Source organism: Pyrgilauda ruficollis, unplaced genomic scaffold (genome assembly GCF_017590135.1).
Source record: "Pyrgilauda ruficollis isolate IOZ18807 unplaced genomic scaffold, ASM1759013v1 scaffold29, whole genome shotgun sequence".
NCBI classification, from domain to species: Eukaryota; Metazoa; Chordata; class Aves; order Passeriformes; family Passeridae; genus Pyrgilauda; species Pyrgilauda ruficollis.
Genome location: NW_024524266.1, coordinates 5,907,760 through 5,929,462, shown reverse-complemented (window position 1 = coordinate 5,929,462; position 21,703 = coordinate 5,907,760). Strand labels below are relative to the sequence as shown.

General features: G+C 37.4%; 1 protein-coding gene across 3 annotated transcripts in view; it reads right to left on the bottom strand.

The window, feature by feature from the left end:
* WWC3 (WWC family member 3) overlaps positions 1–21,703 on the bottom strand; it is a 98,381-nt gene that overhangs the window by 15,545 nt on the left and 61,133 nt on the right. For 2 of the 3 annotated variants that reach the window (XM_041472389.1, XM_041472387.1), the window contains exons 9-14: positions 12,978–13,220; positions 10,023–10,112; positions 8,300–8,874; positions 2,255–2,375; positions 1,420–1,494; positions 289–375 (exon numbers count right to left, since the gene is read on the bottom strand). In XM_041472389.1, coding sequence (XP_041328323.1) covers positions 289–375; positions 1,420–1,494; positions 2,255–2,375; positions 8,300–8,874; positions 10,023–10,112; positions 12,978–13,220 — 1,191 coding nt within the window. The remainder of the gene's footprint in view (positions 1–288; positions 376–1,419; positions 1,495–2,254; positions 2,376–8,299; positions 8,875–10,022; positions 10,113–12,977; positions 13,221–21,703) is intronic. The other variant, XM_041472388.1, reaches the window with a different exon arrangement.

Genomic DNA, 21,703 nt, shown 5'->3' with positions numbered 1-21,703 from the left:
TAGATGTTGCCACGGGTACTGAGCAAAATACACACTAAGCTTACTCTGGAGTATCACAGATAGTTTTGAACAAACTTTCCTCTGCATAATAAACATGAAAGAACACAGAGACTACACTTGTTACCTAAATATTGTGACATAAGTTGTATAAAAGGGAATTTCCTCATGGAAATTAAGACATACCATCTTCTCCAGAAATGGCTTAGTTTTGGATAAAGCCAAATAAATCTATGGTATTTATAACTGCAGCATAAAACAATGATCACTCTGGGTGAAATTTAAGCTTACATTTTGCAGTTTTCTTTTACAACCAGACTAGTAAAGTTCTTCAGCTGTAATACATGGACTAGCAGACATTCACTTCCACTGTCATGCCTGGAAAATAAATTTTCTGTGTTAGTCGCCTGGAAAATAAATTTTCTGTGTCAGTCACCAATCACTGATAATTTGCTTAAGAAGTAAAGATGAAGATTAAACAGATTTAAAGAATGAAAAGCACATTTTGTTAAACAAATTTCTTGCACAAATCAGTTTCAATCAAGAGCATTAGCTACAGTAACAAGGTTAATAGAACTAAGTGAATTAAATATTATTCAGCTTGAAATTAACAAGCGGCCTTCATATGCCACTTGACAGCAAACAGGTTTTAACAAGTACATTCTTTACTTTAAACAGTTACACCATTTGCATTTGTGTGTGTGCATGTGTAACAACATATCAGTTACATTAGACAAATCCATCTGCATTATTTTCATGGGCTATTGAAAATAAATTTTAAAATTCACTCTTTTACATCAGCACAAATTTTGAAATTCCACTAACAAACTTGGTTCATATTTTAAAAACTTCCAATCTTAGGAATTAGTTTCCAAGGGGCAGAAAGGATTCTGGAAAATCATATCATATAAGATATGATATCCTGTCTTGTATGACAATAGTCTGTCCTTCCCCAGGCTACTCTCACTACCAACAACAGCATGCCATAGGCACAGGATTTCAAAGATGTATTGTACAGCTGGGACTGTACTGTATTTGTGTCTCTTCACCTGTGATTCTCCTAAGGTAATACTCCTTTATCTGGTATAAAAAGGTCTCGCTTATAGAGACATATCCCTCTACCCATACCCACATTAATGGTCCAGACAATGAAAATAAATGCTACTGAAAGAAGTAATGATGGCCCTTTTATCAGTCAGCATTGAAAGGACACTGAATGAATTTTGGCTAAGCCATATCCCCAACACCAAGTGGCATGTGACTGACTAATCTGTAAAACCACTGAACTTTGGATTTCAGTTCAGAAACTTCTTAAAAACTCCCACCATGACTTAGTTTATTAAAAAGCTAAAAATCATAAGCAAGAAAAGTAGTGAGCAATTTCTGTAGAGTTGATAGGGAGAAAGAGGAGTAATTACTCACAGAAATCCAACATGTATTTGTGGTTCTTCATTACTGGCAACATCACCATAAACAGGCTCTTCCAGATCTTCATTCCTGCAGGAACAGAAAGTACAGTAAACCACACAGTGACCTAAGCTGCTATATTATGAACTAACATTTATTCTGTGATTTGTAGATACAAGCAATTATTTGGTAATACAGGAGGGACTGGTAATGTAGAAGAAATTGAGACAACTATACAAAAACATACAGTAGTAATAATTCACAATTGTAAAAACTGAGGTTTTAGAATTAGTCTTTCAAAATATTTAGGTTATTTTAGTATTTATTTTGTCTTCCATTTCTCTTCAGCATCCTCCAAACCTTATCTTCTTCCCAGTTACTGCTTCCTGTGTTAAAACAGTTGTATTATGTAACGTGTCTTTCTACATCCTTCAATCACTTGGTCAACCTATGTATATTTTGGCTTTTGACAATTTGTCTATTTCTTCCTTGAAGTTATACTTTTATCAAATGATATTCAGAATTGTAAGTCACACTCTGTATAATTTCATTTTATTACAGATGGTTGAAATAAAATTACTGATCTATGACTAACAGGATGAGAAAACTATCTTTCAAGGGAGACACAATGTTGAAATGTCAGAGAGAAAAAGCAAAGGGGACTTGGCACTTGAAGATGACAGTGGACTGCATGTAAAAAGCTTCCTTCCTTTAAAACATACCATCTAGTAGTTTTATGTTACTTATAAGTAGCAATTTTAAAACCTACACATAAATTCACAACTAATTCTTTTGGGCCGTGTGGCAGAACAGGAATATTTCCAGCTTACTATGCATTCATACACCTGACCTTTTGCTTAAAGCTTCAAACACGCCACTGTCACTAGCCAGTGAATGATCTGAGAGACATGCTGAAACTCGCCTGGCTCTCCTCTCCGATCTTCTGCCGCTGTCTCCTCGCAGAGTTACAGCTGCCATGGAGAAAAAAAGGGAGAACAACATCAGCTCAAGGAAACTTCTTCAAAATTAAACAAGAAATATTTATTGTATCAAAGCTAGCAGCAAAACAGTACAAATGCAGTTCACTGATTTTTCTTCTAACTTAAAAGTTAAAAGCCTAGAATAGGATTGGCTGGAGATTTTCTGTGGGAGAATTAAGGAAGGAAGTTTGTGGCTAATTGCTCTGTGACAAGACTAAGTATAAACCAATTGTATTGTTACTAAATATTTTTCTGGTAGAGTAATTCCTTCCTAAAGGAAGACTTACATTAATTCACATATGTACACATGATATCCTAAGCTTTTCAGATTTACCTACTGAATATACAATAGGTCAAAAACAAACACAGAGACTAATTCTTTTTTAAAGTTATCTGATAACACAATGTGAGGTTTTGTTCTCATTTGTTTCCTTATACAAAGTCTCAAAGCATACTGTTTATACCATCACATAATAGCAGCTTTTATTTACAGTATGAAAGGCATTATCAAAAAGAACCAGTGTTTTCCAGCTCACTCAGACCACTGGTTTTTTTTCAAATTCTTGGTGAATTACTTTGAGAAGTGACTGGGGGAAGGAGGAAGCAATGTTCAACCTTCTTTGCCACTCTTCCCTGAATCACCAGCCACACAATAAACAGCAACTCAGCAATCACTTTCATGTTTTAAGTGTACCAACAAAATTATGTTATACACTGGGTTTGGCACAGGCAAGTAGGCATAGCAGCTACCAATCCTTTAAAGTACGTGCACGAGCAGTAACATTCAAGAACTGCACAGAAAAGGCTTCAACACTTTAACAAGATCTCCTGACTTGAGGTTGTTTTCTTTTGAGTCCTAGAGAAAACCACTGAACAGACTTGTGCAGTGCAGTATCTTCACTGTGCAGAGAAGAACTTTTACCATCTTTTGCTTAAGATTCAATGACTGTCCTCAAAGCAGGAAAGCAATGGTAAAGAGATGGCACTTCAAAAGTGGGGAAAACATTTTATTTGCTTCTGCTCATGCTTACAAACTTAAGACAGCATGGAAGCATTGACAGTTCCAGCAGAGTGACAGTAGCACAGTGCATGGGAGACAAGCACCAGCTGACATTTACAGCTTACAGCCCCAACAAGGGATGAAACATGTCTAACTCAAACTAACAACTTGTTAAGCACCTCTGTTGCACATTATCATGAGACACCCCTCTGCAGGGTACCCACCTCACCTCCCACCCAAGCACCACCAGGACAGGACGTCAGGACAGAAGAACTTGATAAAAGTCTTCCAAATCAACACAACCATACTTCTGCTATCAACAGAAGGCTCTGGCTAAGGTCAGCTTTAACCCACTGTGGAACTGGCAGAGAAGGTGCACTGAGCCCAGCAGGTTCTGTGCCAGCCCAAGACACATTTCTGTTACCAGGCCACAAACAGCACCATGTTACCAAAGGTGTTACAAAAATCACCCAGTCCTGTTTGGAGCTAACACTCCTATATATCAGCAGAGCCAGTTCTCTGTCCTTTGGATTCATAAGTAGCCCTATGGACCTCTCCTCCAAGTTCAATGAAGGATTTAGTCAACTTTAGGTGTTCAGGAAATTTATTTGCTGGACAGGAACAGCCCAACCTGTACTTGCCTCTACACCCAGGGAAAGATCCACCACTCCTCCCCATCCCACCCTTCTTGTACATCACACATTGTGCAGTGCTACTCATGACATCCTCACCACAAATGAGAGTCAAGTTCAAGTGAGCACACAGAAAGCAAAAAACTGTATTTGAACCACGCTCTCCTTTGTATCACTTGTACAAAAGTGGTGGTTTTGTGGGTTGTTTTGATTGGGGCTTTTTGTGTGCTTGGTTGATTTAGTTTTTTCCTTTTTTTTTTTTTTTTTTTCAAGGACTTTTGATTTGGTAAGCCTACCTCAATCTCTGGTATATATGAAGAATATTCTGTCACTGGAATTTATAAAGAATCATAAGAATAATGAAGAACTAGCAATCTGTAGAAACATCTACATATTAAAGTTTCTCCAAAATTTTATATCACTGGAAAGAAGTTGAACTTCACAAAAGTGTATAATTTTTTTAGAAGTGCTTCTATAATTTCTGTACTAATTTCAACAAGTTATACTAAAATGACTTCTTTTTGCAAATAAGCCCTTGGCTCACCCCCTACATGAACACTTTGTATAAACATAGCAGAGGAAAGATCTTGTGGACTCCCAGTTTGGCTGGAAGGAAAAGCTGGTATCAAGCACCAACACAATAAAATGAAAAGCTGACACATTACAACAATGTTGTAACTTGACAGTGATTTGCTCACTGTCTGCAGGCCACGGAAGCATTCAAGAACCTCTGGACAACTGCAGCAAATTTGGGAGAGATGCAAACACCAGAATATTCCCTTGACTTGGCGGGGTGGGGGGGGGATGGGGGGAGCAGGGCATAAAAAATCAGGAAGAAAAATTAGTCAAGATCAAAGACACACCAAATTTTGGTTTAAGAAAAAAGTTTAGCGCAGACTTTGCAATGCTGGAAGCTAAGGAATTGTTTAAAATTTATGTTTCTAAGACAGACCATTACCTCACATTTTCTTATTTAAATAACAAAATCAGTAAACAATATATATGATTTTCCAGAACTACTGGGTGCCAAACCTTGATAAATATAAGACAACCATGAATGAAAGAACATTCTCATTGTAATTAGCTGAAAAAGTGAACTTCAAAGCAAATTTTGCTGTCCAAACTTTCATTTGCTAAGAAATCACATAATAAATCTAAAGCATGTTTGCAAGCTTAGGTGACTAGAAATACTGCATGTCAGCTCAAAATGCACTAATAAAAGAGTAGAACACTCTCATAAAAACTAATCTGAGACAAAACCAGATCTTACCTACCATAAGGCTGTCAGACACTACTATTATATAATAAAGCTGAAGGTCAAAGAACGCCTTCCCCAGGAATTTAACTACAGATGTGAATGTGTTGTTTAGTTGACATAGCAAGAATATTAAGTATGCCATAATGATTAAACAGATACAGCAAAATATCAAACAAAACCAAATGTAGCAGAATCTCCTGTTTCTTCTCATGCAACTCCAAAAAAAAAAAACCCAAAACAAAATAACCCACCCCAAAAGAAAACAACCAACACATCACACAGAAAAACACACAATAAGAAATTTCAGGTTCACTTACAGTGAATTTTTCTGTTGTGCCGCATGAGAAACAAGACAAAAAACATACAGTGACAAATCACCCTTTAGATTTTTGACCATATTTTATAAACAAGAGATTATTTAGAAATTAAAAGAAATTTAGCATTTGAAAGATTTGGTATACAGAAGCGATAGTGAAGATATTCAAGACCAATATTTTAATTAACATGTTTCCTCCCACTCCCAGCTTTATAAATATGATGGATTTAACTTTTCAAGCATATTCCCTCCATTCACACATGAAAACTTATTTCCCAATGTGACCCTGTGACAGATGCAGAACAATAAAATAGCAGATCAGCAACGGAACATCAAAATTGCAGATCCTGAAGAACCCCTTGAACTTGCTCAAGTGCTGCATCAGTGCAAAGTTCATGCAGTTTATTCAGTGCTAACCCTCCCAGCCCCCATTATTTGCAAATTACCAAAATTACCTCATGCTTTGCCTAGTGAAAGAGCAGGCAAAGGTTTGTGGGAGCCAAGACCTCCTGTTTTTGCAGCACAGCATTCTGCTGCCAGGCCATCGGGGGGCAGCAGCAGGGTACACTGCATGGCACCTCACAGAAACCCAAAACCCCAGCATCTGCCAGCCCCCAGCTCTGGCATACAAGCTGGATGCTCCATCCAATTCTTCCAGGAAAAGAGTACAAAACCAAAATACTTTCAAAACTTCCAACTGCTACTTGCAAACAACTGCATTACAATTCCAAACCACCAGCTAGTGAGTGTGGAACTCAAAGCAGGCAAAAGGTTAAATTTTTTAAAGTTATTGTTTCCAAATGCAAACATCAAAAATAAAAAAGTCTCATAAGAAGGCAGCCTGGCTACCTTTTAACTATACGTTCTTCCTCAAAAAGCAACACAAAATACTCTGTACATAGAGAAAAGCTGTAACCTCTGTGCTAGGAGCTGGACATCCCAGCACTGACAGCAGATTTTCAGACAAATGTGAAATGTAGAAACACAGCAGAGAACTGAGAAAAGGAAAATCAAAGCAGGAAGCTGCCCTCCATCCTGCATTGCTGCCTAGGCCCTCACACTAGGCCTTCACTTCTAGGAAACACACACAAGCTATAAATGAACTACTCAGATACTTTCACTTACCACAATGGGTGAAGACATGCTGTGGTCTGATTTGAGGTTTAAAGAAAGCCTCAGGAAGCCTCTTCACAGCACTAATTTAAGCACAAGTTTTCATGCTGGTCTCTGGAATTCTGTTTATTTTGGTCTGAAAGCTACAATATGGGCACTAGAAATGTTTACAGCTAGTAAAAGTAAGTTCTGCTGCAGTATCTTCTGGCAGTGCAAGCTGCACTAAGGAAAGTAGGTTAAGTCTAGACTCAAATGCTTTTGAACAATACAGGCATTTTAGCACTGTGGCAATGTTTTCTTTTTTAAAATGAAAACCTAATAGGTTTTCTGTAAAATACCATCCATGTTCCTTTGTATTATCACTTGCCAAGTAAGATTTTGGTAGGATAATATGATCCATTCTCTGGTTATAGTTCATATTATTCTTGACATCATGAGTCCTGAATGCAACATTCTACACAATACTAACATGGAATCCTGGATACAGAAATGGGATGGAATTCACAAAATTTAATATTAAACTAAACTCTAAAAACCTTCCTCTACTAGTATGGTATTATTAAAGAAAACAAGCAAGTCAACACACAAAAATGTTAATCATGATTATCTTTTTCATATTAAGAGCAGTTCTTCATTTGGTTGGTCAAAACAGGAAAATAAATTTGTCATGTGCCTGTATGCTCAGGCTTTTAATTTTAATTTTTTCAAAAGTCTTCTGTTTCCTCTTTTGATTTCTCTAATTCATGTTTCTCAAATTGCAGTGCTTTCAGAAGCTTCTGCCAAGGCAAACTAAAGCAAGTCTCTCAATTTGACAGACCAGCAGGAAAGGAAAAGTCAACAGTGCATGTGCTGTGCTGGCTGCTCCCATCACCCCTCTGCCATCGGAGCACACACAGGTGCTCAGAGACAACCAGCCAAGCAGATGAACAACACCTCACACATCCCCTACAAAAGATGCTCCTTTGCTGATGAAGCACCTACTCATGAGTGCACCCTGCACTCATTACAGCCATGCCACTGTGGCTTCTGCTCCACCACAGAATTTGGACAAGGGAACCTGGGCTGCAATATATATAAGTTCAGCATGTAGTCAGCCTTCAAGTGCAGTCAGAAGCATCACCTCATGTTTTGTGTTCAGGTTTTTTTTGTAGGGGACAGTTGTTGATTATTTCCTATCTCTCCTGGGTTTGTGTTCATTTCCATTATCAGAATAAAGGCAACATCAGCACAACTGGGGGCCTCAGAAGTAACTAACCTATACTTTTTCTTACTAATACTTTACTCATACTTGCTAGGTCCTTGAAAGGCTACACGCCAATGAAAGTCTATATTCCATTCCCTTTCTTCCAGTCAATTCACAGCTGTTTTAAGATCTATTGACAAGGATTTCTCTATTCTTGCACCTCTTTGCTCTAAAACTAGAGTTCGGATTTGGGGGATTTTTCTGTGTTTTGGTCAGGCTTTTAACAGATAACACCTACCATGCAATTTTTACCTGATGGTAGTAAAATAAGCCTAACTCAGGAACAATCTCTATTGTGCCGGCATGCTGACATTTTCTAAGATGTGGCAAAATACTAATATCCATAAACTCACCTCCACCAGTTTGGACAGCAGTCAGGTGTGGTCCCATTTCTCGCAGACCTTCGTTATCCAGAGAGTAAGCAGACGTCTGAGACGAGCTCGTGCCTTGTGCATCATCATCACCCAAGGCTGAGCTCTGAGCCCTGAGCATTTCCAGGGCTCCCATGCCTGCAATCTCCTCAAACCCTTCTGACATCTGAGCCAATGGAGAATCTCGTGATGCAGAGAGAAACGGGGTGTCCAGAGGTGAGCTCGGAGGAGACAATGATGACAAGGAGGACCGCGACGACAGCGATGCCAGGGACTGCGGGGTATCCAGAGACCTCCGCTGCTTATTGAAATTCGAGTGTCCAATAGGATCAGCATAGGGCACATCCTTGGTGAGAGACTCAAAGGGAATTATGTCAAAGCGCAAATGCTGCCCGTAGTCTGTAACGCTGTCTGATTTGTCATACTGGGGAAGGCCATAGATGTCCGTGAAGCTGACTGAGCTGAGGGAGCCTCTGCTAGAGGCCAAGGATCCTCGACTGGAGGCCAGAGATCCCCTGCTGCTGCCAGAGGACATGGTGAGGGTGCTAGCTGACAGACTATGGCATGCAAAGAAAGAAAAAACACAAAAATGCCCTTTCAAATGTAATCAGAACTACCAATGCAGATATTAAAAACTAATCCAGATTACACAAGCAATTTTACACATATTCAGTACGGTGACATGATGAAAGAATGATTTGGCATTTTAAAGTCTAGCTCACGTCTCTTGCCCTAGTCTCAAGTAGAACCATGACTGGAGCAGTACATGTGACAATCAGATCAGGGCTAAGTGTCTGAAGACAGCAGTCCAACAACATCCAAGAGCAGGATGAGCCTACTCTTTCATCTAACATGTAAACAGCTTTGATTTGGCAGAAAAGAGGCCAGAGTAGGCTCTAGCTCAGCAAACTCAATGTAAAGCCAGGAAGGATAGATTACCATGATCCAGCTCAAATTTACATTAATGATTGGTCATAAACAATCCAGGCAGAAGAAGTGCAAAGGGATTTGCAATGTCCTAAAAAACTGCTATATAAGCCTCTCTCTCACAGGATTTTCCAATGCAAAATAAAAAGACTTTAGGATGAATCCTATTCCACTTCCTCTCACCATTCTCAGTTAAGGGGGAAAAGAATATCAGTGCCAGAGAGATGGAGACAGGAACTCAGCAGGAACTGAGTTTTTGATGCTGCTATGGTGTTAAACTGAGGAATCCCCAAGAGCTGCATCTCAAAAGACAGCTGTGAGTGTGAATATGCAAAACATTCTGGACTTTGGTGAGGATCTTAACACATTCTTGTATTTAAATAGCAAAATTTTGTCATCTTACCAGGCATCAAAATCCCCTACCTTTAAAGGTATCAGAATATTATGAAACTAGAGAACTTAAAAGAATGGTATCTGCCCAGAGTGAAACTATAACAATATTACAATAGATTTTAAGAACTTATCTCCTTTTCAGAAAGTAAGGTAATATATAAAATTCCCAGCTACACTTAAAAATGTACCCCAAATAGCCATCACTAATACTATTTATAAAACTTCATCCAAATTGTCACATTCCACAGAGCAAAGTGTATAAATGTAGTGAAAAATTAATTTACTTGGCATACATAAACTGAAGTAAAAAATATTAACTTCATACATTATTAATATTCTTCTCTGCTGTAGTTACTTCAAAGCCTGCTGGTTTTACATAACTTACCTTTTTAACTGGGAGTGTAAATATGAGGTTAAACGTGTAGCTTCTTCTAATTGCATAAGCAAACAATTTCTCTTCTCCTGTAACAGTATCCTATAATTAAACACATACATATTACTATTGTCTTCATCACAGTACTGTTCAAAAAGTGCTAGGAGCTTCCCAAGTGTGGAAAAATATCAATGCATTGAAGTTTGGAATACTGAAAAAAGTTGCACTGTTTAATGAAAAGTTTTAATTTATGCTGCTCATATGCAGTGATGGTAATTCCAGCAAGAACACAAGAACCAAGACTCCAGGAGAATTCCCAGACAAGACAAGTAACTGAACCATAATGTAAGAGTCATGATGCTGAAAATACATTAAAGCAATTAGCAGTCATAAGAAGTCCTAGGTAAAAATATCAGACCCTTCCAAGATTATTTTTTTTCTCTTGCTGATTCTGCTATTAAAATACTATGCCCTTACACCTTGTCACACAAAAAATATTCCAAGACAATTAGTGTAAAATTTCAAAGATAAAAAGAGAATTTTTGAAGGACTTCCATTAAGCATAACCACCAATGTCAAATTTAAGCTTTTATTCCATGTGTTTGAGGTGCATTTATTTATCATTATATTTAAGCAGGCGATGCAGCATCTTGACTACTACATTACAAGAAAATTTTCATGCTGCAAGTTATTTTTTGCCCATTCTAATAACAAGCAGCTGAATTAGTCAGTATCAATACCACAACACAAATGGAATGTAACTTTAATGCCATCAATCTCACACACCTATAAGATATCTTAAATTCAGTATTCTGACATTATTGGAATTTCAAGTAATAGATTTTATCTACCATCTACTCTTTTTCTGGATCCAGAATTATATTCCTGATGTTTTGTTTTTCCAAGCCCAACCACTGAACTTCAAGATAATATCAGGGTAGTATTCTGGTTTGTGTTGTACATTTTGCATGTCCAGGAAAGTCACAGCTCCAGCCCTACATCACAAGGTGGCTGGAAATGGAGGTTCTGACAAACAGTTTGGAGAAAGCAGATCAAAGTTATTAGGCAGCCTCAGACCTTCCTCAGCTGCAAAGATGGCTGTTAGAATTCAACATGCTAATGAACAGGATTTAAAAATCAACAGAAAGGGAGTTCTCCTGGATAAAACAGCAGCTCTCAGGCTTTTCTCCTGACTTTGTGCACCCCAGACCAGGTTAAATAGCAGCACAAGGAAGGCTGCAGCTCAGCTATGCAAACTTACACCATATAGGCACTGCATGCAGGAACCAAAAGAAAAGGATGAATGGTCACAAGAAACTTAACTGATTCAAAAGCTTGCAGGTGAAAGCAGAGATATTCACACCATCTACTGTAAAAAACAAACTTAGGAACCTACACTCCACAGTGATCACTGCTGCAGGGTAGATACCTGTACTAAAAGGTAAGAAATGCCTCCAACTAAGGCTGTCAGCCAATATTAACAAAAACAGCACTATAATAAAAACAAAGAACAAAACCCTCTGTCATACAGATTTTAAGTTCATTCTGATCTGTGCATAACTCAGTGCCTTTAAAACTCAGTAAGAGAAGTGCTAATTATTTAAGAAAGAAACACCTTTGTATTTCACAATTAGAACAAAGTGGAAATTATTTCTGAGTCTAAAACAAACAATCAAAAAATCAGGGCTACTAGCAGTTAAGTTTTCCTCCAATTTGTCATTAAAAATAGAGTGCCCATCAGTATTATTCTAACTTCTGCTCAACTTTCTGCTAGCATTTGAAATACCAAGTACCACAGTAGAATGCTGGTTTCCACAGCATGAACTCCATGGAAAAATAGCTTAGCCCTCTTGCCAACACAGTATGCACTACCTAACATGAGAGCCCAAAAACAACAAATAAAACTTACTACACGACAGAGTAAAGTGAACTCCCTTTTCTGTCAGTTTAAGCTGGAAAACCAATGTAACGATATGGCAAAAATTGCAAAATATATTACACTGACCTGTAGGCTGGCTGTGAATTTTCTATTTATTGCCTGAATTTGCTGTCTGAAGTAAGCATTTTCAAAGAAACTGAAGTTGTCAAAATCTATACATGGAAAGCACTTTCAAATATTTTTAAAGTGTCTTAGTTGTGTAAATATTAACCTTTACACAGATCACATTAAAGCCGGTTCTTGTAGGTTTTCCTGAAGTGTCAAAGCTGAGGTTTTACCACTATTTATAAGAAGCAAGAACGAGTAGTCTCTTGCTTTCACTGGAAGCAGTCTATGGTAAAAAGAGATTAAGAGGTTTTGTCCTTTTCTCTGGCTACAGGAAAAGCTATGCAACTTAGAAATAAACACTGTGTTTCCACTAATATGTTTTTGGGTTGTTTATTTGATATATAACTTGATTTTTAAGTTTTCAAGAATGACTTTGCTTACTATGTTCTCTGAATGTCAGAATTGGGATGTGTTCCCACTGCTGACATTACAAATGAAAAGGAAAGACTGTATATAAAAGGCAGCAAAAACATAATCATTTCACTTTCCTGTTATAAGCCAGAAACTAAATATAGCAAAGGATCTTTGTTCCAATGCTTTTGGAAATGACTACTACTCCACTGCAAACAACAGAAAAATCTATCACTATCCAGGTACTGTCGTTCAGGTCTCTATTATCAGACAGTATCACTCAGACCTATTCCAAGCATCTTTCAAGACTCTATTCAGATTTTTTCTTCCTATTCAGAATGTTTAGATGAATGAAAGGAAAACTATCTAGTCGACATCCCTGCAACTCTGCTTCAGAGAAGTTCAAGACAGAATTAAATAGTGACAGGAGTGGTGTTCTACTTTTTTGAAACTAAATTTCTCTAGCAACTTACTTTTTTCCTTAAACACAATAAAATTCCCTACTCTTCCTTTTGAAGCTACCTACATGGATCTCACAACAGAGAAGAAAACAATTGAAGTTCCCAAACCTTTCAGTGGCCCCATGAGCAGATGTTGCTCGAGCTCGCTGGATTTCATCCTCCAAGCGTCTTTTTTCCTCCTCCAAACGTGCAATGTCTTCTGGGGATCGTCTCTGCTGACTGATGAGCTGCAGCTCCTGAAGAAGAGCCTCCTTCTCCTTGATGAGCTGAAGACGGTCCCTGTCTGCTTCAGCCATTCCTGGCCAGGATTCATTATCTAGCAAGGCCAGCTGCTGTTGTATATTTGAAACTCTTTAAAAGAGAATAAATGTATTTCAAAATGCAGAAGAGAAAGACAAGAGGAAAAATATCAGAACATGAAGCCTGTTAATGCCTGTGCCTTTTTTCTTCTAAATATCAAATGAAGAAAATTTAGAGGGGTTTGGGAGGATTATTTCTGGGTTTTGAGGTGGGCTTGGTTTTGGAGGGTTTTGTTTAGTTGATTTGTTTTAGGAGTTTTTTAATTGTTTTGTGTATTTTTAAAACAGCAAAAAACTGCAAGTGCTCCTACATGTGTAGATGTGTGAGAACTACAGTGTTTTACCTGCTGTATAGACAATATCTGTTCTCACACCTTTTTCATTTTGCAATAAATCAATTAATATTTTACAGCTCGAGTTTACTGCCTGTGCAGCTGATGAAGCTGAACACTTTCTCATTCCTCCTTCTTCTACAATCAGATCTTAAATTGGGATTTCAAAAGTGTAGTAAGAATTTGAAGAAGTTGAAGGCGAGACACTTAACTAGTGACAACCGGTCCACGCAATCATGTCCCACCTCATAGAGGAATGGAATGGTTCAAGGGGCCAAAAATATTAGGCTACCCTAAATGACAAATTTTAAAAATTTTAACATTTTAAAGCTGCCATTAAAACAGAAACATTTGGAAAAAAGATTTACTGGTTACAAAATACAAGTAGCTTTATATTAATCTATCATAAAATATGCAATTAAATAAACTAACTTGGGTTTTTTTCTATAGTACGCTTTACAGTTAGAAGAAGTTTCTTATATCTCAACAATGCTCAACTATTACATCAAACAACAGTTTTAAGAATAATTCCACAGCTGACATTTTAAGAAAGTGTTCTTTTAAAAACAAATTTTGAACTTTTATCAGTATTACCAAGAACACTAAAGCTAGACATTTCATGAATGTTTCTTCTGGCATAAGAGGGAGAACATTTATTGTTAGGTATTTATGTTTGTCTTGCAATGACAATTTAGACACTTTAGAATTAAACAGCTAAAATTAGAGGTAAGTAAGAGAAAACCCAGTTTTCTGATTTTTGACCATTTGGAACTCAAGAACTGTACAACATTTATGTAGTTTAAACCTCAGTTTCATCTCCACATTGAAATGGTAGCATTCAAAGATCAGTACCTCTAAAAGACTGCTACCCTTTAAATAAATAAATTAACAAAGGCACTTTCAAGCCAGCCACGAAAGTGGGCTATAGTTCATTGGTTTTGATTAAAATAATCTTTTTCCAAAATATCTGGTAAGAAAGAAAATTAATAACAAAAAAGCAAGGTAAAGGCACATAACACAAAGAGATGATTCACAGTGTGATAATGTGATTATGAATAAAAGAAAAGGCAATGCTAACAAAGGTAATGCTTCCCCCATCTGAAAACAAAAGCTCTGCAAAATAAAATAGCTACTGAAAGCACCATTGTGGATCGATACATACAGTCCACATATTTCACACTTCAGCTGTTGTGCATGAATTCCAGATGCAGCTTCCTGAAGAGCACCTCGCCCCATTGACCAAATGTCAGGGCCAGGAAGAACAAGCAGGGTCAGGATCTCTTCTCTCCCCTACCCAAGCTGCTCTGCTGTTAAATATTCAGTAAACACTCCTGAAGCACATACAGCTTGATTTTCAGGTGTTCGGTGCCAAATGAAACAAATAAGGACTCAAGATCCTTTCAACAGAATCACAGAATTCCAGTTCAATTGAGTTATCACAGCTTGGCAAGCGAGTGTGAATCTTATGAGCCTGGACTATTTGATTGTGTTCATAAGCTTGTACACAGCTTGTGGACAAAAGAAGATGAGATTCATCTGAAGTCTCTGTGTTTCTTCATAAGACAGCTGAAGGGATGACCCCTTCCTTCATTGTAACATTAAATTGTTTTGCTAGTTATTTTTACACTGCAGGGTGAGCTGGTTATGAAGCAGACCACAGGTACAAATGAACACTAACAAAGGCAACAAGGAAGAGAGAAGTATGATCAGGGAAGAGATCCCCCTCTTTCAGTCCAGTGAATCAGTGATTCCACTTGTCTGTGGAGTAAAACACCACCTTCACTAAATACAGGAGGTTTTAATTTAGACTCTTGAGCTTGCTGAGAGCACGTAACTCCCTTTGTGTATGACATTCCAGCTTAAACTTTGTTTTTTCCCTTCAATTTCTGTTATGGTGATGCTTTGAAAGTAGGAAGTTCTCATACAATAACTTAATTATACTGTTATTAAATAAGGGAAAGTACTGCTGTGGACAAGGTTTGTATCACTGAAGAGTTCCAAAATCTGATTAGGTATTTACTTTGAATCCCTCGACACTCGTAGCTGGCTCCTTCAGCTAGCTCTTCTTCTTTCTACAGTTTTCCCTTTACACAAAGAAAAAGCAGGCACAAAATACTATATAACGCAGGAATCTGTTGAAGCACCAATAAGCCAGTTTTCTGCAACCTCTATTTCCTGCACATGAACTGAAGTTTTGGGGTAATTTTATTACTTGCTTTCTACTAGGCAATCCCTCTGTATGGTAAGTTGTTCCAAGAAGCTACCAGTGACAAACTTTTTAATATTTATCTCCTTGGATAGAAGACACTCCTAAGGTCGTCATGGTCTCATTCACCCAAAATTACAAAAAAAAATGGGAGTAGTCATGTTTAGTTATGCTCAGAACTTAATAAAAAAGTCCTCTTAAGTATGTTCCATAACTGCAATCTGTCTCCTCAAACACAAACTTTTCTTCCAATCACAATAAATATATGAATAAGCCATTTCACTATGCTTGCCTATGCCAGACTTTATGCCTGTACTACACCAGCCATTCTCACTGCTGCTGCGTTAGAAGAAAATGGCTGTTGTCGAACTCAGTGCATATATTAACCTGCCTTAAAACATTCACTTAAATAAATCAATGACTTGACATAGATTGCAACCTAAAGTGGAAATAAAAATATTTAGGATCCTTTATGAAGCCTGTGTTTTTCAGACACATTTTTCCTTCCTAATGAGTATTTTAAAGATACTATTTTTTAACTGTAGTGACTGCAAAAGAGTGCTTTTATCTGGCCTAATGCCAGATACTGAGGTCCCTACTGATCCAGCCATTTAACATATTCCTGTGGAAAAAGCTATTAATTTTGGGCCATCAACATTCCAGGCATTTTGCCCATTCCCATCCTTGCATAACAAGTGCTGGGGAGCTTGCATTCCTCACTGGAGTAGGTGGTATCAAATGACTGGTTCCCTAGGTAGGCAGGCCAACGTGGTGCTTAATTCAGTATTTAAAAATTTCGAATGGAGATGAACATAACAGTTCCTGTTAAGGCACATTAACCTGGTGATGATCCTAAGCAAACACTTGAAATGGCACACTTGCCCTGAAATGGCCATACCTAGGTATCTAGAATGATGTCTCACTCAAGACAATGCAGACACAGCATGAGGATAGAGATCAGCAGAGTCACTAGTTTACTATACAAACTACATCATGAGGAAAAAAGGGCATGTATTTCCAAAACTTAATTAGACATAATTTAATTAAATTTAGTAGCATGTCTGAATCATTATAGCTCTACACAGTTCCCTCTCCCCCTGACAAAATGGGACAATGCTTCTGTCACTGAAAATACCTGGGGAGCCTTAAATATTTTGTTGATGTCCACAAAATCAATTTCAAGGGTGATTTCTGAACCCACCACTAATGAAGTTATATTGCTGAGCTCAAGAAGATATTAAATAGAGCATGAGAAGTATGTAAAAATCACTTATTGTGAGATGAGTGATTTACAATTACAATTTATTCCATGTTAGATTCTTACTCAGACTATAAACAAGACAGGCGTCTTGGGGAGGGAAATACTCTGAACCAATTCAAAGGTATTAACTCATGCTCATAAAATGGACGAATTATGGGAATCCTACCGCTGGCACTTGTTCTTCAAACTGACCATGGTTTGAATTTTACAAGGAGAAGAAAGGAAACCCAGCAATACTCCTCTACATTTAAAGGCCTTGGCTTTTGGCTGACATACCATACTACTCTAGAACTGAGGCCTTTGTTACCTGTGCTATGGGAAGACCAGTGGAGATAAAATAAAGAAAATATTCTTATTTGAAAGAAAACATTAGCTAAGATCACATAAATCAGGCCTGCTTACTCTTTTCCCTAGGCTTATAATTGGACCCAGCTCTCTGACACTTCAGGAAACAGGGAATATCTCCCACATGCAATACCCAAAGGAGGTGGCTGTGGGACTGAAGACACATCATGAAGGGTGTAAGAACTTAGCAATTTCTGGTATTTACTGACCCTCTTGAGTGTGGATTATGATGTATATCCAAAGAGGGGAACGTTAGAGAAAGATGAAGAAAGAAATGGAAGAGAACAAGAAGCTGGGGAACTCAGCCAAATGCTCACAAAACTTCTCCACTGTGTCTATTTTGGCTGTTCCTGCAAGTATGTGCCACTGCAGCTTTGGCAGACAACACGAGTATGCTCTGTACAATACCCAGCCTTCCTGACAACCCAATTCATTCAATAACAACGAGGTCTTAAATTGGATTAAGAAACTCATGAAGCCATTAGAGTCCACTGACATTCTGCAGATTTTAGGAAAATTGCAAAAATGTGCTAAAAGCAAATTTTCCCAAACGCACAGGTGAAATAGTACAAAACTTTAAAGAAATTCAAAAGCTCATGTCTAAGCTCCATTAAAACCCAAAGAAAATGTTTTAAGTTTAAAAACCAACACTGGGAGATTTAGGTTTGGCTGGTATTTATGTGCTATCAAAAAATTACTTCATCCTTAAATCAGATTTTCAGGTTAGTTCAGCAGAATAAAGCATACAAATCCACTGAATTTCACTAGAGATTCGGTAATTAAACCTTGAAACCCGCCTATACAAGATAATTTTTAAAAGGAAACTACTTGACTATGTTATTGTATTAGTACTGGAATGTTGCTATCAATATCCAATCAACATGTACTTTGTCACTATAAGCACAAATTGCACTGACACACTTCTGCTTATGCTAGTGGTTTTAAAGGCCGAACTGAAATTTAATTTTCAAAATGAGACAAGTTTGCAACGAAAGAAGTAACAGCCTTAAAGACAAATGTAGATATATTAAGCACATCTGAGGAAGAAGTTTTTTCAAGTTTAATATAAATCTCTTGACATCCACTGCATGCCTTTATGAAATGAATAGAAAAATAACATCTTTGAATTCAAGTTCACAGAAGATACAAATAAATATTACCCAAACTAGGTAAGCTGGCTGGAGATGTTTGAATGTATTATTAGTTCATTAAAGTTAGCTACCATCAGACTGGACTATTAAAAAAAAAAATAAAAAAAAAAAAACCTCCCCACAGCTAAAACTTTCATTGCTTCTTATTACAGGGATTATTTTTCATCTACCAATTAACACACGTCATGGGATATGAGGCACTGCAGCAAGGACATTTCATGAACATTTGCTAATATACTTCATGTAGTCATTCTACTGACCGCACAACTTAAGAGTTATCAAAGAAAAACAATTTGCTTTTGATTTCTTGTGCTATGAAGCAGTATATTCAGAAAAGTGCTTGAGGGGTACATTTTCCAGTGTGTAAATGCTTTCATGAGAGGTGGTCTCACTGAAATAGCAACTGAAACTAAAAACAGTATTTATCCAGGCAGCTTGGGGCTGTCTGTTCAAAAAGACTGTCCTTCCTCCCCCTCCTGCTTCTCCGGAGGGCCACACTGGCAGATCTGAGAAGAGAAATTTCATGGAAATAAGGTACAGTTTATTTAGAAATAATGGGAGAGGGGGAAGAGTACAGAGTGGAAGAAAAGTGACTGAGCCTCCTTTCAGCATGATTGGTGAGTTAAAAACCAGAATTTACAACAACTCCTCCAACAGCGTGGATCAGAAACAGGGGAGAGGATCTCTTCCCCAGCATGCTGGCAATGTCAGAACCCACAGTGTACAACATCTGAAATACCCATGGGAAAAATTAAATTGCAAGTCATCCAACTTCCTTCCAGTGGGAAAGTGATGGAGGGGAAAAAAAGCTATGTGAATGTCTTAATTTATGCAAAGGCCAAACCATTCAGCAGTCAGAGAGATTTTTGAAGGAGGAATTAAAATGAAACTATCCTTTATAAGGGAGGAAGGATATTTTGGGAGTGCAAGCCAACTCTTCTGCAATCACTGGATCTCATCTCCCAAATTTTTCAAATCCCTGCATTTCCTTGCTTAAACTCCATACAAAGGGAATATCTTAATTTTTAAAGACTTTACATCAGGCAAATATTCTGCTTATATACGGCTAGATTCACAAGAGCAACTAAAATGCAGCACTCTGTCCTTCAGTTTGTGGGGCTTTTTTCCTGCTTTCCTTTCAGGGAAAGGACATACTTTTCTACTACAGTGCATATTAAGTCTCCCATTAAAAGTCTGTACGTTGTACTATTTGCTGTATGTTTCAACACCCACTTGACAAGCAAGCAGTGACAATATACTGCCTTACAGTTGTGACATACTGTAGCATTTTAATTTTCTACTTTGTAGATTTAATCCATCGCAGCACATTCCGTCACCCACACTGTGCAGTAACAGAAGATATTTCACCAGCCAAGGGAGAATGAACACAAAGATATTTAGTAGAGACAAAAGCCCTACAGAAATGCCAGCAAGCTAAGGGGAAGGAATGCATGATAAATGAAGAATGCAACCACAGAGATAACTGGTAGGGGCAATGAGCTTTGTGCAGTTCCACTCAAAAGCTGAAAGCTGATTACTTCCGTACAACATACTGGGCAGAATAAGGCTACTCTTTTAAAGCAACTAACATGCTTTTGCTAAATAACAGACCATTGTCAGAGCTGCTATCCTGGGAAAGCAAAACTGCTCTTACTGCAATCACCATTCTCTAGTTGGAAGGTTAGTTACCCAGATTTTCTACACTTAATTAAGATCAAACACCAGCTCACTTCTGATGTTCAGAAATACTGCATTCCATGCAGAAACAAATGTTCGGCATTTCCAGCTGAGAAATGCTTTGCTACTAAAAAAAATTAACCCATAAAAACCCAACACCTCTTTACCCCCTCTGAAAAAACATCACTCCATCTTTTCACTGTCATAAACAAACAAGAAGATAATTGTTTTGAAAAACACAGAAACACTAAGTCAGAAAGCTGAAATAAAAACATTTTAATACAATCTTCACAGCATCAGTGGCTCTGTTAAACTGAACAGTATAAAACTAAATTCTATCATTCTTCTTCCAGCAACTCTTAAGTTGTTAAATTATCACTGGACTATTAAGTGCTAAGTTAGCCTGTGAGCAAACACGGGACACAGACACATTTTTGTTTTGTTCTTTTTTCCCCCCAATTATTTAACCTTTATTAGGTAATAGTCACTGGTGTTTACACACGGTATGTATGACACAGACTTCCATTCAAGTTACAAATCCTGAAGATTTAGCTGTGTTTACCTAACTTGCTTGTACCAACTTAATTTTTTGAAGCTTGTATTGTGTCCAAATGTGGGTAAATTTTCCAAGAACAACAAAATGGTGTACTGCCTATAAACTTCCAATTCTGGCCAAGACATGTGACAGCATTACAGATGCCCCCAAAGAAATAGTCACCACGACATGAAAAAAAGAGGCAAAAGAATTCAACTTCTTTTTCTAATTCTTGTTCTGAGAGATGTAGAAAACTGGTAGAAAAGAGCACATTGAAAAGAAAAAGAAATCCTAATTTATAAAAATTTTAAAAGTATGGTTTTTGAAGTTAACTATATTGAATCTTTTAAGTGTCAGTCAAATTAAGTAACAAAATATTCTACCAGCACAAATCAAAATAATCCTAAATGCATTAATTGACTGACTTCAAGTAATCACCTGTACCTACACTACTGTTCTGAATATGAGGTTCAATGAGGACTTGCTAAAATATTTAGGTAGATAGTACTTTTAAAACTTCAATCAGCTAAATGAAAAAACACTGCAAGACTGGCCTCCACAAGAGAAATACTTACAATAAGCATTTAGACTGAAGGACTTAATGAAGAATCAATCTATTTCAAATAATACTTTCTACCATTTTTATCAGACTTTTTTTTTTTCTAATTTCAACATTTATTTTTATGTACCCTTTTGTTCAGCTCTTTTGAACATCTTCATTTATCTCACAGGAAGTTCAGCATTCTTTCTTCTTCATGGCTTCAGTACACTGAACTTAAGACACAGGTATGCAAAGCTTTGGGTATCCTGACAGACCATGCTGATAAGTCTAAGTTTAAAGACTGTTTATATCTAGGTTTGAGAAAGAGGGTGCAAAAAATGTAAAACAGTTTAATTGAGCCACTACAATTTTGTGTTTATACACGTATAGAACAGGGCTAACATTTAGCTTTATCTCTGCAAACAAATATAATAATCTGATGATAAAGTCCTATATTTACCTAAACTTTCATTATCTGTGAACGACT